The sequence below is a fragment of the Ceratotherium simum genome, chromosome 4, assembly GCF_057802395.1.
Source record: "Ceratotherium simum simum isolate JZ-2026a chromosome 4, ASM5780239v1, whole genome shotgun sequence".
In the NCBI taxonomy this organism is placed as follows: Eukaryota; Metazoa; Chordata; class Mammalia; order Perissodactyla; family Rhinocerotidae; genus Ceratotherium; species Ceratotherium simum.
The window spans coordinates 90,156,535-90,172,466 of record NC_141903.1 but is presented as its reverse complement, the minus strand read 5'-3'; the positions used below and the strand labels follow the sequence as shown (position 1 = coordinate 90,172,466).

The 15,932-nt window shown below is 37.6% G+C and overlaps 1 protein-coding gene across 1 annotated transcript in view; it reads right to left on the bottom strand.

The window, feature by feature from the left end:
* The window catches only part of ANKRD31 (ankyrin repeat domain 31), a 135,501-nt gene that overhangs the window by 64,672 nt on the left and 54,897 nt on the right, over positions 1 to 15,932 (bottom strand). Inside the window, exons 11-12 of the mRNA XM_087430161.1 lie at positions 11,843 to 11,985; positions 4,517 to 4,661 (exon numbers count right to left, since the gene is read on the bottom strand). Of these exons, the coding sequence (XP_087286287.1) occupies positions 4,517 to 4,661; positions 11,843 to 11,985 (288 nt within the window). The remainder of the gene's footprint in view (positions 1 to 4,516; positions 4,662 to 11,842; positions 11,986 to 15,932) is intronic.

Sequence of the window (15,932 nt, the reverse complement as noted above, 5' to 3'; positions counted from 1 at the left end):
TTATAATCTCCATATTTATTAGAAACCAAATACTATCTTGAGAGAACTGAAAACATTTCTGTAGGAAAAGCAAAACAGAGCCAACAAAATAATACTAAAGACGGGGACTTAACTCAATATTCTTTATATTCCGCACAGATATACCCAGATACGCAACTGTGTGCAAGCTATTTTTATAAGGCAAAAAATTCTTTCATAATTAATTGGATTATCATCTTTTCCTAATATGTCTGTTTAATAAGGTTCTAGTTTGAATGCTGCATTCTCTTAAAAGTGAAACATATGCATGGAAAAGGCCAATCTTTGGAATGCATAGAAAAAAAGATGGCTTGAAAAAAATATACCTAGATTGATAATAAAAATACTTCAGGGTCTCTTTTAGTGCCTCCTTTAAATACTGAAGTTGGAATTTCAGTTACCTATATATGCATTTGGCCACAAACGACAAAAACCTAGAAATAGTGCCTTGCACATAGCAGGTATTCAATGAAGATTTGATAGAGGAAGAAATATCTTAGATGTGATACGTAAAGAATATAAATTCCCTTAAACATATTACGAGATAGAAATGTAAAAATATTTTGACAAGGATGTACCTGGAAAAAAAGAGCAATTTAATTTATTTCTTAGGAATAATCTTGAGACAGCAATCATTTTACAATGCACATACTGAGGCCTGGCACTGACCCATTCACCTCATTCAGGTGAGGCAGGCACCTGAATGTCCTTCCTTGAATGAACAATGTCCTTCAACCAAGCAAGGGGGCTGGGAGCACAGTCTCTGGAACCTCACTCCTGAGCTACAATCTTGACTCATCTGCTTACCAGCTGGGTGACCCTGGGTAAATTTCTTAATGTCTCTGCCTCAGCTCCATAAAATGAAGGTAGTTAAGTCTCTACCTTATAGAACTGTTGTGAAGATTAAATAAGATAATCCTTATAAAGAGTTTAGAGGAGTTCCTGGCACACAGAAAGTGTTACTCCTGGCACATAGAAAGTTTGCTATTACTATTTTTCAAGAGCAGAAAGGACTCTGTGCCTTCTCCTAACTTTGATTCTTAAATAAAAAAGAAGAAAAATATTTTCCAGGAATCATGGTTCCTAAGAGAATCTGGAAGCAAGAAAGTGGCTTTTATTTCCTCGCAACTTTAAGACTCTACATGCTCTAGTGTCACCAACTTAAAAAAAAAAAACAACTACACAGACGTTAAGTTGTGAGGCGGTGAATTTTGGTGACGTAGCTGTACTCTTTTCACTCGGTCACTCTGAGCCCCCGTCATGCGCCAGGAACTGCGTTGAGGTATTTCACATACATTAACTCCAATCCACACACTAACAAGTCTGTAGATATGCAGGTAGAGGAGTAGACATTATAGGCCCAAATTTACAGATGAGAAAACTGAGGATGTTAATTTACCCAAGGTTATAAAATTAGTAAGAACAAGCCCTTGTCCTACACCAAAGTGGATGTATTTAACTCTAAGAAAGAAAAGCAACAAACATATTTTGTATGAGGAAGGTTCTTTATCCATCATTCCCACAATTAAAAGCTCTTCAACTGGAATTTAAAAATGAATAACCTGTTAGTATAAGTGTACAGACATTCTTTAAGTAAACTAATTTTGCATTTATATTGATAAGTAGGCTGATACTTAGTGACAGAATTGGAAAGTTCGAACTTAAGAAATATTTAAACCATCTGGCGAAGCATGATAATGCAGCCCAGCTTTGGTAAATTCCCTCACAAGGGAAGACTGGGAGCTAAGTCCTAAGAAGAAAGGCTTGGGATTCCTTACTAGGAATGAAACTCCCTTGGGTAGGCAGAGGTCAGAAATGGGCACTGGTGAACGAGACATTCTGGATTTGGAGAAATGGCTAGAATGCTAGAGAAAGCACTCCCAGAAGAGCAAAACAATGCGTGCCATCATACAATAGAGAAGTCAGCAATTAACCAGATTATTAAAGCAAAAGTTTAAAAATAAAAATATACATACTTTTGCCTCCAACTGGACATCTGCAATTTTTCATATAGCTTGAAATGTAAATATGAGTGTTTTAATAATCTATCTCCACTTGCTTTTATAGACCTGACCTCAACAAGGTACAATCTGTCCCTCTATTTTCCAGTGGCATTGGGCTACCAGGAAAGACCTCTTTTGCTCTAAAGAACCATTAATTAATTGCCTCTTGGTGGCCTTTAATTATCAATGAAGTTATCTCTTTATTATAAAAGTAGGGTGTTTTGAGGCCGGCCCGGTGGCATAGTAGTTAAGTTCATGCATTCCGCTTCGGCAGCCTGGGGTTCGCAGGTTCAGATCCCGCAGGTTCAGATCCCAGGTGTGGACCTAAGCACCGCTTATCAGGCCATGCTGTGGTGGCATCTCATATAAAGTAGAGGAAGATGGACACGAATGTTAGCCCAGGGCCAATCTTCCTTAGCAAAAAAGAAGAGTACTGGCAACAGATGTTAGCCCAGAGCTAATCTTCCTCAAAAAAACAATGAAAAAAATAAATAAATAAAATAAAAGTACGGTGTTTTGATCCAGGTCTTACTCCTTAGTCAATAGCATTCAAACAATTACCTCTTGGGGAAATTTTATTAAAATATAGTTTAATAAAAGTGAATGAAGCACATACATATCTTTTGAATGGAAAAAATGTTTTGTTCAAAGGACTGACACCACTTAACAAATATTTACTGTATGTCTACTCTGTACAAGGCACTTTAGTATTCATCACTAGACAAAACAAAGATCTTTTGCCTCAGAGAGCTTAGATTCTAAAGGAGGAAGACTGAAAATAAAAATAAGCAGATTGTCCTACGTGTTAGAAGGTGTTAAGTGCTATGGGAAAAGGATAAGTAGATAAGGGTGAGAGTGACTGGAGTGAGAATGGTGGTTCTACAAACATGTTCACATCATTTTTTATACTCCTCCTTTTAAGAGGTGCAGTTTAATTCTGCTCCCCTTGAATGTGGGCCAGACTTAGCGACTCATTTCTAACAAACAGAATGTGGCAGAAGTGATGGCATATCACTTCCAAGATTAGGCTATAAAAAGACTGTGGCTTTTATCTTGGGTGCATTCTCTCTCTCAGGTCACTTGCTCTGAGCCAGGTGCCAGGCTGTCAGCAGTCCTATGGAGAGTTCATGTGGCAAGAAATTGAAGCCTCCAGCAGACAACAAGCAAGAAACTGCAGCCTGCCAATAACCATGTGAATAAGCCTGAGTGGACTTTCCGCCCTAGTTGATCCCTGAGGTGACTAGAGCCCTCACTGACAGCTTAACTGCAACCCATGAGAGACCCCGATCCAGAACCACTCAGCTAAACTGCTCCCAGATTCCTAACCCTCAGAAACTGTGGCAGATAATAAATATTTGGTTTTTTGTTTGTTTGTTTGTTTTTTGTGAAGATCAGCCCTGAGCTAACATCCATGCCAATCCTCCTCTTTTTGCTGAGGAAGACTGGCCCTGAGCTAACATCCATGCTGATCTTCCTCCACTTTATGTGGGACACCGCCACAGCATGGCCTGACAAGCAGAGCGCCAGTGCGCGCCCGGGATCTGAACCCCAGGCCACCAGCAGCAGAGTGCGCGCACTTAACCGCTAAGCCACGGGGCAGGCCCCAATATTTGTTGTTTTAAGATGCTAATTTGGGGGTAATTGTTGCATAGTGATTGATAACTAATACAGTGAGGGTGAGGAGGAGGCAGGTTGTAGTATTAAATAGGGTGCTCTAGGTCTCAATGAGAGGGTGACATTTGAACTAAGACTTGAAGGAGATGGGGGAGGTATATCTGAGGAACAGCAAGGATGCCAGTGTGACTGAAGCCAATTAACGCAGGCACAGAGTAGCAGGAGAAGAGGTTAACTTGTAGAGCGGCCAGATGATATAGGGGCTTGTAGGCCATTTTAAGAATACAGGCATTTCTTCTAGGCTAAACAAGAGCCACTGCAGGGTTTTGAGTAGAGTAATGTTGTGATTGTACCAAAAAAATCTAACAGATGCATTAAGGAGAATATAAAGAATGAGCCATGTATTTAAATTATTCTTAAATAATCTTTTTATTGACAACTGTAGATCAAATTCTGTTGTAGTTCAATTTAACAGTATAATAGATGACAGGGCAAAAGTATAGCCATAAGAAGAGATTTTTATAGAATGGAAATAATCATAGCCATATTCATTGAAAAGGATACAGCCAAATATAATTTACATCACATCATTTATTCAGTCAAAGGACTATGGGGAAATAACCAGAACTTTATAAGTTTTCTTAACTGTTCGCAATGGACAACCTGGGGAAAAGTACATTTGATATCTTCTTTCTTTGTTCTTTTACAGTGCTGGCATTATGTACATTTGCAAACAACACAGTGTGCTTCACTAAAGGAATGGAGCAAGGACACCACTGAACGGATTTTCTCAAAACTTATAGATAGCATAATTCCAAATTCAATTTCTGTAACTGTCTACTGGCATGATGAACAGACATAACAGGGCAGTTCAATCTTACCTGATATAAAATGTTTTTGATGTTTAGGAATGTATCTCTCAAGGAGACGCTTCATACATGAATCTTTGGCCTCATCCAAAGCACACTTTCCATTGTCACTTCTAAATAAAGGATCGGCTCCATTCAAAAGAAGTAACTCTGCCACCTAAAGGAAGACTGTTTGTGTGAGGGAGCCCAGACAAAAGGTATATTATTGTAAATGCGTGCTAACATACAACTCTAAGCAACAACCAATATTTCTTTCAACAATACAGAGTTTGGGTTTACCTATAACATCCTTGCCCAACAAAAAAAATTAATGTAATTGCTATTGAATCATAATTTGCTGATATATATATTCTTTCTTTTACCAAAAAAAAAAAGAAAGAAAGAGAGAGAGAGAGAGAAGAAAAGAGGGAGAGGGAAGGTAGAAGGGAGGGAGAGAAGGGCAGAAATGTTTGTGGTTCCGCTGCTGGTGAAACGGGGTTAGCAGATATACCAGGAATTAGGATTGGGTTCTGTAGTAGTAAATGTAATTTCAACAGGTTCCAGGAGATAGTTATGTTTTCCAGATATACACACCTGTATTGCTGCTGCTCCTCCTCACAGCATCAGGGAGAAACTGGTCAATCCTTAATCTCTTACTACTCCTCAAGTAACCTCCCTATGAAGCTCTCCCTGACCTCCTTACCCACTGCTGCCCTAGAGAAAAATGACCTCTCCATTCTTTCATGTATATATTTTATCACAGTGTCCAATATACTCTATATTATACTTATTTCTTATATATTTGCCTCTCCCATACCCTATGTTTTTTGGGGGTGGTTCTTTTAAAATTAATTTATTATTTTTGAATAGGAAATTAATGAATATGGTTCAAAACACAGAAGGCTCAGAAAAATATACAATGAAAGATAAATTTCCCTCCTCTACCCCTGTCCTGCAGTCATCTAATTATTTTTTGCTAAGTCAGCCTGGTTACAGTTTCTTCTGAGTTTTTCCAGAGTTAGTCTAGCCCAAGAGGAATATATGTATGAATATATACATATGTATATGTTTTCTCTTACACAAGTGATTATAAACTATGTACATTCCTCTGTATCTTGCCTTCTTTCCCACCCCTGTACTCCAACAACAGACCTTGGCAATTGTCCTCCTTCTTTTTAGTAGCTGAGTAGTAGTCTACTTTTGAATGTACTATAATTTATTTAACCAGTACCTTATTGATGGATGTTTAAGTAGCTTCTAAGCTTTTGCTACAGATATATGTTTAATCATCTTTATATTCCCAGTGCCTATCTCAGGGTCTGGCATAGAGTAAATGTTCAATAAATGTTGCTTAAAAAAGGAATGAATGTAGATCAAAAAGGATGTGTGGAGTAGGCTTTAAGTAACTTTATATTAAAAGAAGCCTAAATTTCCATGTTAACATCCGGAATGAGAGAAAGGATCTGAATTTCTGTAAATTATACGTAGCTAAAAATTAAAGATAGATATATACACATACACACATTTTTCCTTTTATAAGAAAGCATTCTGGGAGAGAAAAACGCCACACCACACAAAGGGACAATATGACCCAAATCCTTTAAAAATTATTAAGATTCAGCAACCTGATGATTCTGCTTTTAAAACTACTTTATTGTGGGAATTTAAGGCTAGATAGGGGGATTGAAAGTAAAAGTAGATACAATTAAATCTGTAATTCATATACAAGCCACGTACAAGAAGAAGATAAAGAATTTATGCCTGGATCTTCATGTTTTGTTCAGCACAGAAAACACAGAGTGCACTACTTTCTCTCAGGAAAAATAGTTTTGTAAGGGGGTTACCAAAAGGGCTGTCTTGTTTATCTCTGGAGATTTTTGTGTCAAATAATAAACTATGCAGTACAAGAATGACTCAGGATCAAGGAGCATGAGGAGGAGGACTGGAGGAAGGGAAATGGCAGAGGCTAGAGCCTCATTTTCCTCATTCTTCTGGAATTCTGGGTTGGTGATCCCAAGGGAGTGGATACATTACTTTGGCAGTCTCTGTTTTAGGCAATGGATATTCTGCTTCACCAACTATCCACACAATCAATTCCCTCTGTAGTCTCATATTAGGAATGCTGAAACCTATTTATATACCCTCTAACTTTAAAAAACTCTTCTCACCAAAAGGCAGTAAATAAATGACTTTCATTGAGTTTTTCCCCCGTTTTAAAACTACATTTAGGTTCTGTATTAGTTATCTGTTACCACCTAACAAATTACCCGAAAACTCAGTAGCTTTTTGGGGGCCGGTCCCATGGCTTAGCAGTTAAGTGTGTGTGCTCAGCTACTGGCGGCCTGGGTTCGGATCCTGGGCACGCACTGATGCACCGCTTGTCCAGCCATGTTGAGGCCACGTCCCACATAGAGCAACTAGAAGGATGTGCAACTACGACATACAACTATCTACTGGGGCTTTGGGGAGAAAAAGGGAAAAAAAGGAGGAGGACTGGCAATAGATGTTAGCTCAGGGCTGGTCTTCCTCAGCAAAAAGAGGAGGATTGGCATGGATGTTAGGTGAGGGCTGATCTTCCTCTCACACACACAAAAAAACCTCAGTAGCTTTTTTACACACTTATAGTTTCAGTGGGTGAGGAATCTGGGAGTGGCATAGGTAGGTGGTTCTGTCCCAGGGTCTCTCATTAAGTCGTAATCAAGAGGTTGGCTGGAGATACAATCATCTAAAAGCTTCACTGGGGCTGGAGGATCTGTTTCTAAGATGGCTCACGCACGTGGCTGTGTGCAGGAGGGCTTAGTTCATTGCCATGTGAACCTCTCCATAGAGCTGCCTGAGTGTCTGCACTGTATGACATCTGGCTTCCCACAGGGTTAATGAACCGAGAGAGGGAACAAGAAAAATGCTATATATATATATATATATATATATATTTTTTTTTTTTTTTTTTTTTTTAGTTAAACAATGATTTTATTGCTTGAGAACATAGATAAATTTATGCAACCGGGGCAGAGGCTGACTCGTAATTCCAATTGGGGGGAGGACTCATTTGGTCTTATAATAAATATCTAGCCAACCAGCGACTGTGGCCCTTGATTAGAATCAGACAGAATTTAGCATCCTTATCCTTTCTGTTCCTCTCAAGATGCTTTCAAACAGCTACAGCTTTCTTAATTAAACGACAGGGATCCTCAGGAAGATCAGGAGCAAGTCCTTCGGACCTGTGGACCTTTTAACCTAGTCTCAGAAGTCCATCCTGTCACTTTTGCCATATCCTATTTGTTACAAACAAGTCACTGAAACTCCAGCCAACACTCCTGGGGAGAGAAATCAGGCTCCACCTTTTGAAGAGAGGAGTGTTAAAGAATTTGTGGACATATTTTAAAGCCACCACAGGTTCTTAACTGGAACAAGCAGAGCAATTTCAGTAAGTGGCTGGCATTACCATTCCCACTTATTTAGCTCATCAAACAGTAGGCCCCTTAAGGAAATACACTTCTACTTGAAGCTTGCCCACAGAATTTCACCTTTAATCACACTATTGAATCAAGTGCTTTCCTCCCTCTAGAATCAGCTGACTTCCTTGTGTAAGAAGCCAATAGGACAGAAAATAAAATTCTTCCAAGAAATTGAAAAGTTAATATTTTGACTACACATCCTTAATGGGATACAAACAAAAAGAACCACAAAAAACCACCTTCATTGGTAGTTTCATCATTAAGAATAATACTGTTAATATTAATGATATTTCTAGTAGTAATATTTTAAGTATATTATACAATAAAGAAATAAGTAAATTAACATATTAAGAAATAAGTGTTTGGCATAAGAGGAAAAGAGATACAAGTATAAAAACCAAGCTTAATATAAATCTATAACGTTAAGTTTGAAATAGAAATATCAGTACAAACTCATGATTTTTCATTCTTTCTAAAAGTATGTATTTCACTGAAAATGCCCCAAAGCAATGACATCCAATAGCAATGACCACCCATATTGTGGTCTCGAAATAGATTTTCTTTTAAAACATCCATTTACAGAAAATATGGGAAGAAACAAGCTATACAACACCATGAAGATAAAATTAGGCAAATCCAAAATTTAGGAAATTCTATAGGACGCATGACCCAGGTTCTAGAAGACATAACCCAATAAAATATACAAAGGACTGTTATAGATCAAAACATACTTAAGAAACACAACAAACACGTGTAATGTATGAACCTTGATGGATCCTGATTCAAATAACAACTTGCTATAAATACACATTTTTTAGATAACCTGAGAAATTTGAATATGGACTGGGTATTAAATGGTATTAAGAAATCGTTAATTTTTATTAGGTGAGATGATACTGTGGGTGTGAAAAGAAAATGTCCTTATCTGTTAGAGATTCAGGCTCAAGTGTTCATGGGTAAAATGGTATCATGCCTGGGATTTCTTAAAAACACTCCTAACAACAAAATACAGTCCACGTTCCAGCCTGCAGAGGTGGTTTGACTCTTTATAGTGTAATAGAATATATAATCAAACTTCAGACACACATGGAATAAATAACCCCATGTCTGAGGGATATTTTTTCAAAAATGTATTTAAAATCACGATAGCTTATGGGCCACGCCCAGTGGCCTAGTGGTTAAGTTTGGTGTGCTCTGCTTCGGCAGCCAGGGTTCAGTTTCCAGGCACAGACCTACGCCACCCATCTGTCAGTGGCCACGCTGTGGCGGCGGTTCACATACCAAAAAAAAGGAGGATGATCGGCAAAAGATGTTAGCTTAGGGTAAATCTTCCTCAGGAAAAAAAAAAATCATAATAGCTTACATCCACTTGTCATGCCATTTCGTTTTCCTACTAACAAAATAAGCTTAATAAAAAAAGCAATCAAGTTTAGTCTATGACTTATTCTCAGTGATGCCTACAGATTCTCAAAGATGGCTACATTCTTGCCTAAATGTCTCCCACCACATGTTTAATACTTTGTTCCCGATTTTTCTAAGGAACCACATTGAGCTGATCATCTGTAATTATCAAATTCCACCTTTTCCACATTAAAAAAAATTTATTTTTAACAGTTTTATTGAGATATAATTCACATGCCACACAATTCACCCATTTAAAGAATATAATTCAATGTTTTTTAGTATATTAAGAGGGTTATGCAACCATAACCACAATCTAATTTTAGAACATTTTCATTCCCCCTAAAAGAAACTCTTTACCCATTATCTGTCACTCCCCATTACCTACCCTCTATTTCCCGTTCCTAATTTTCTTTCTGTCTCTATAGATTTTTGAACTACTATAGATATTTCATATAAATGAAATCATACAATATGTGTTTCTTAACTGCTTTTTCATTTTTTAAAACATAGGATATTATCTCTTAGTATCTTTCCAATGTAAGAGCCAATGCCTGTAAGATAATATATGCAAGTTCTTTCAACTCTAGAATGTTTAAGAAGTTCCTATTCTCCAGCATCAGGTTCCCAGGTCATCCGTGTCTGACATCGTTAGTCCTGTGACATCTAAGGCATGGGAGCAATCCAATATCCAGGGTCTAGGCCATTTTTATGACCGTCTTTGTCTCACCTAGGAGACTCCCTGAGGTAAGGCTAAATCCTTATCTGATGCTCCCACCATTCCTACTCCAACCTCCAAAACAATGTCCCATCCCACTTTGGTTCTCAAGGCTTTGGTTCTTAAGTCAGTCCAGAACTGACCTGGAGTCTTACAAATCTCTCTTGGACTGGGTGAAGTAACTTATTGGCTCCCCTCCACTCCCCAAGCTGTAAAAAGAAGAGGAAGGGAACAAAGAAGACAGACTGTGACTTCATCCCACCCCAGTGGATTTCAGCTTTTAATTCTCATGACCATTCTCTAGACTTCCACTCCTGTCTTGTCATTCTCTTTTCTCCTGCCATCAGTTAGGATATGCCACGGTGCCAGCAGCACATGAGTCCTAGAAAGACAGCGGTTGGCGAGAGGGAGTGAGGTAAGTAGTGAGGAAACTAGATTCTGGAGTTAGAGGCCTGGATCTCTGGTCCCTTTTACTTCACTGAGGGAGCAAGAGAAGGCTACATACGTGCAAAGGCCAGAAAGGAGACAGCCAGTTCTGGCCTGTGAGGCAGAAATCGACTGGAGCCAAGTTACCCGGTGGGGGAAAGGAAGAAACGAGAAAGAAGAAAAAGTAAAGTGCTCAGAGCTCACACCGCCCAAAGGGAGAAAAGACTCTTGCCCAGGAGAGGACAGCCCTGGCAAGTTGGAGAGCTGATGGGCCATGGGGAGAGGGAAGAAGTGCTGTGGCATGAGGCTTCTCTGCTGGAGGCCAGCTTTGAAGAGGGGATAAAGGACAGAGAGAGGGCTCACACTACCACTTGGCCAAGCCTGCATTCTTCTGGCCATTAAATCAGGTTGTAGGCAGACTCCCCTCCCCCAGCCCTCTACACAATGTGCAGGGATAACCACCTACTACCAGATGATACATTATCAAAAAAAGCAAAACTGCCTACACCCTCCTGAAGTACTTTTCCACACTAGGAAGGGATCTGCCCTATTTGTCTATGCCCATGGCCCCTGGCAGCCTTCCCTAGCTCTACCTGTGTTAGGTATTTCTTCTGGAAGTATGCAGAAAAGATCTTCCTGAGCCCAGCTGATTAGCGCCCTTTCCTACCCTAGTAATCTTAAACCCAGAGACAACTTCCAATACCTGAATAGCAAGATATTTTCAGCAAGTGCCTCAGCCCCCTAATGCAGTGCCTGGACCAGAAAAACGTCTAAAAAGCTCAGAGCATATGTGGTTTCTGAGATTAAATCATGTGTGCTGGAATTCATAATCTTAATTGACATTACCATTACTGCAGTTACTATTAACCAACTCATAAGGAATTACAGTATTTTGATATTTTAACCATTGGTACATCTGTGCTGGGGTGTACTGGCTGATCATTAAACCTGGAGTTCTCATGTCTTATGCTGACTCTGCAAGTGACACTAGACTCCATAAAGCTGTGAGCCTGCTATCAGGACTGGACATCATTGTGTAACACTCTAAAAAGGAAACGTGCTCCCAAAGCCTAGAAAGCCCCATAAGAGAAGAGCCCTAAAGAAGTGCGAGTTTAAACAATACTATGTATAACCAAAACATGTTCTGTAGTTGTTAAAAGTAACATGTAAAATGGCATCTACCGTATTAGGCACAACAAATCCATCACACAGTAAAATTTTATTATAAATTCTGAGTACCAATTAGCCGAATGAACTGAAACTGAATTCCTATCTGTTTCTCCATTGCTTGGTCCCAGAGATTTTTAATACTTGGAGAATGTAGTGTTTGCTCTACAGACAAAAGAATCACAGTACCTTATAATGCCCATTCATCACAGCATCATGTAGGGGAGTGATCTGGTACATTCCTTTGATATTTACATCTGCTCCACCTTTCAGCAGTTCACTTGCTGTCTGATAAAATCCTCCTACACTAGCTTCATGAAGTGCTGTCCAACCTATTATACAAAAAGGAAATGGTATTTTTTATATTTGGTAGCTTAATAATGTTCTGTGTTGCCCTTAAAATAAAAACTTTAATTCTAAGTTGTTTCTCCAAAAATATTTTGATTATATGAGACAAGATAATCTCACCATGAACGCAATCTGTATTATTTGGTGGATTCAATAAATCTGAGAGACAAATCAAATTCTTATCTCTAACTCTGTTGTGGAAAAATATGAAAAGTAGTAAAATATTTGAAACTATTCCTGTCCTCCTCAAATAAAAAGGCTGTAAGGGGATCATTCTTAGCTCATAGAGAATGCTGGGTGCAGGCTACTTTTCTGTAGAGAAGAGGGGAAAAAAGCATTATTTGTAGCTCAAGGTAATTGCATTAAAGTAACCCAACTGGTAGAATCACATAGAAGTCAGTTCAAAAGTATATATTTCTTTTCTCCTTTTTTGCAAAAAGCTATTACAGTAGTTCAACTAACAAACCACAGCTGCTCCAAGAAAATTAATCATCCAGATAAATATTCTTTCTCTGTTAGCCAGAGACAATGGTATGAGTTATAGATACCTATTAAATTCCAATAAATCATATGATTGATGTAAGAAAACCTAAAAGTATGTTAAAAGTCTATTTCACTAACTTTTTCCAGAACCTTCTCCATAAATCAGGGTTTCTCAATCTCGGCACTAACATTTTGGGCTGGATAATGCTTTGTTGTTCTGAGCCTTGTAGGATGTTTAGCAGTATCCCTGGCCTTAATCCAGCATATGCCAGTAGCAGTGCTCCCATCCCAGTTGTAACTAAAAATGTTTCCAGAAACTGCCAAATGTCCTCTGGGAGGGAAAATCACCCAAGTTAAGAACCACTGTCATAAAATGTTATAGAAGGAGTTTTTCCTATAGTATTAATTAGAAAGCCTTGAGGAAGAAATGAAGAGCACCCAAAATGGTAAATATGTAGTTTAACAGAGTTTTTTTCCCTATAAATTTTCTTAAAATGCATATGGTTGTTAAAACAAAAATCATAACATTATGTTTTGGGGTTTACAATGTATATAGATGTAATATATGTGACAGCGATAGCATAAAGGATAAGGGAGATGTGTTCAATGTGCTTATATTCTATATGAAGTATTACAATATTAACTCTACGAAGACTGTGAAACATTAAAGATAGATATTGTAATATCTAGAGCAACCACTACAAAATAATGCAAAGACAAAGAAAGAAGCAAAAAAACAGATGACACACACAAGAAACAATTAGTAAAATGACAGTCCTAAACACAACCATAAATAAAAATTGATGAATCACCCCAACTAAAAGTCAGAGATTGTCAAAATGGATAAAAAAGCAAAACTGTACACTGTCTACAAGAAATACATTTTAAATATAAAGACATAGATAGGTTGAAAATAAAAAGATGGAAAAAGATATAGCAAATAGACAAGAAACAAAAGAAGGCTAGGATATCTATATTAATATCATATGTAGTAGACTTCAAGATAAGGTTGAAGTCTATTATGTTACCAGAGATAAACAGAGATATTTCATAATGATAAAAAGGTCAATTTATCAGAAGACATGACAATCACAACTGTGTATGCACCTAATAACAGAGCTTCAAAATACAAGCAGCAAAAATAGAATTAAAGGGAGAAATAGACAACTGTATAATCATAGTTGTGATGATTTCAACACTCTCTCAGGAAATGACAGATCAACTAGACAAAAAATCAGTAAAGACAGAGATGATCTGAACATTATCAACCACCTTCATCTAACTGACGTTTACAGAACATGAGACACAACAACTGAAGAATAAACATTCAAGTGCACCAGGGATATTTATCAAGAAAGACAATATACTAGGCAATAAACCAATTCTCAATAAACGTAAAAGGATCAAATTCATAGAAAGTGTATCCTTTGACCACAATGGAACTAAATTAGAAATCAATAACAGAAAGATATCTGGAGAATCCCCAAATATTTAAAAATTAAACAACTTCTAATATACTCCTGGAGTCAAAGAAGAAATCATACAAGAAATTTAAAATATTTCAAACTGAATGTTAATAAAAATATAACATCAAAGTCTGTGGGATGCAGCAAAAGCAATATTCAGAGGGAAATTTACAGCTTTAAATGCTTACAGTAGGGAAGAACGTACAAAAACCTGTGACCTCATTTTCAACCTTAAGAAGCTAGAAAAAGAACAAAGAAAACCAAAAATAAGTAGAAGTCAGAAGAAGAGTAGAAATCAATGAAATATAAAACAGATAGAGAAAATTCTAAAAGCCAGGAGTTAGTTTTTTGAAAGAAAAAAAAAATCAATAAAATTGATAATCTTCTAGCTTAAACTAGCTTAGGAAAGAAGGAAGAAAAAAAAGAAAAAGGGAGGGAGGAAGGAAGGAAGGAACAAAGGGAGTGAGGGAGGGAGTGAGGAATGAAGAAGGGAAGGAAGGAGGGAGAATGGGAGGGAAGCAGTGAGGAAGGAAGGAAGGGTGCAATATCAGGAAAGAAAGATAAAATCCCTACAGATCTGCAGACATTAAAAGAATAACAGGGATAAATATCATAAATGACTTTATGCCAATAAATTCTACCTCCTAGATGAAAAGGATAAATTCCTTGAGAAATACAACTTACCAAAACTGACACAAGATGAAACAGAAAATCTGAATAGCCCATACCTATTAAAGAATTTCAATTTAGTACCAAAATCTTCCCACAATGAAAACTACAGGCCCAGACAGTTTCACTCTTAAGTTGTCAAACATTTAAGGAAGAAAAAAAATCCCAATCTTACACAAACTCTTACAGAAAATAGAAGACAGAATACTTAACTCACTTTATGAGGTTTGCATAACCCTGATACCAAAACCAAAGATATTACAAAAAAATTATAGACCAATATTACCTATGAACACAAATATAAAAAAAATCCTTAACAAAACATTAACAAATCCTGATATCAAAACAAGACAAAAGAATGACAATAAAAAGAAAATTACCAATATTACTCACGATCATAGATGCCAAAATCCTGAACAAAATATTAGCAAATCAAATTCAGAAATACATAAAAAGGATGATATATCATGACCAAACATTGATTTCTCATAAAAATTCTCAGCAAATTAGAAATAGATTCCTCAATGTGATAAAGAGCAGCTACAAAAACCTACAGCTAACATGCTTAATGGTGAAATACTGAAGAGGCAAAACTAATCTACAGTAAAAATTTCAGAACAGTAGTGGCTCTAGGGAGTGAGGATGGGGAATGACTGGGAAGGGGCATGAGGGAACTTTCTCGGATGATGGTAACATTTTCTATCTCTTGATGGAGGTTTGGGTTACACAGGTGAATGTAACTTGTCAAAATTCATCAAATGGCACCTTTAAGACTTGGCATTTCACTGTGTGAAAATTCTACCTCAAAAAAAACTACTGAACTCTAGTTAATGATATTCACGCTGAGGTATTTAATGGTAAAATATACCAATTTCTACAACTTTCTTTGAAATCATCAACATAAAGATGGGATGGATGGACAGAGAGATTTAGAGAAGGATAGGTGTGAAATAATAAGAAATATATATTGGTCTCTGCCCCCTTGTTCCTGACACAGAGCTCCTAAAACCCATGTAAACAGGAGTGCTGGAGAATCTTGGAGTGTTCTAATATTTAGTCTTTGCTTCCAGTTCCTGATAGAGAACTCTCAGGCCTTTCTAATTTCCTGAGTGATGGGAACATCTGACACAGAGCTCCTAAAATCCCTTGGAATTTCCTGGGTAACAGAAGTGTCTTTCGTTCTAATGAGGCAACTTCTGGTGGGCTCCTAGATGGGGGATGGCCAACAGAAAGACCAAGCCATGATTAGAAGCTTGGAACTCTCAGCTCTCTCTGCCCATTCTCCAGAGAGGAGAGAGGGACTAGAAATGGAT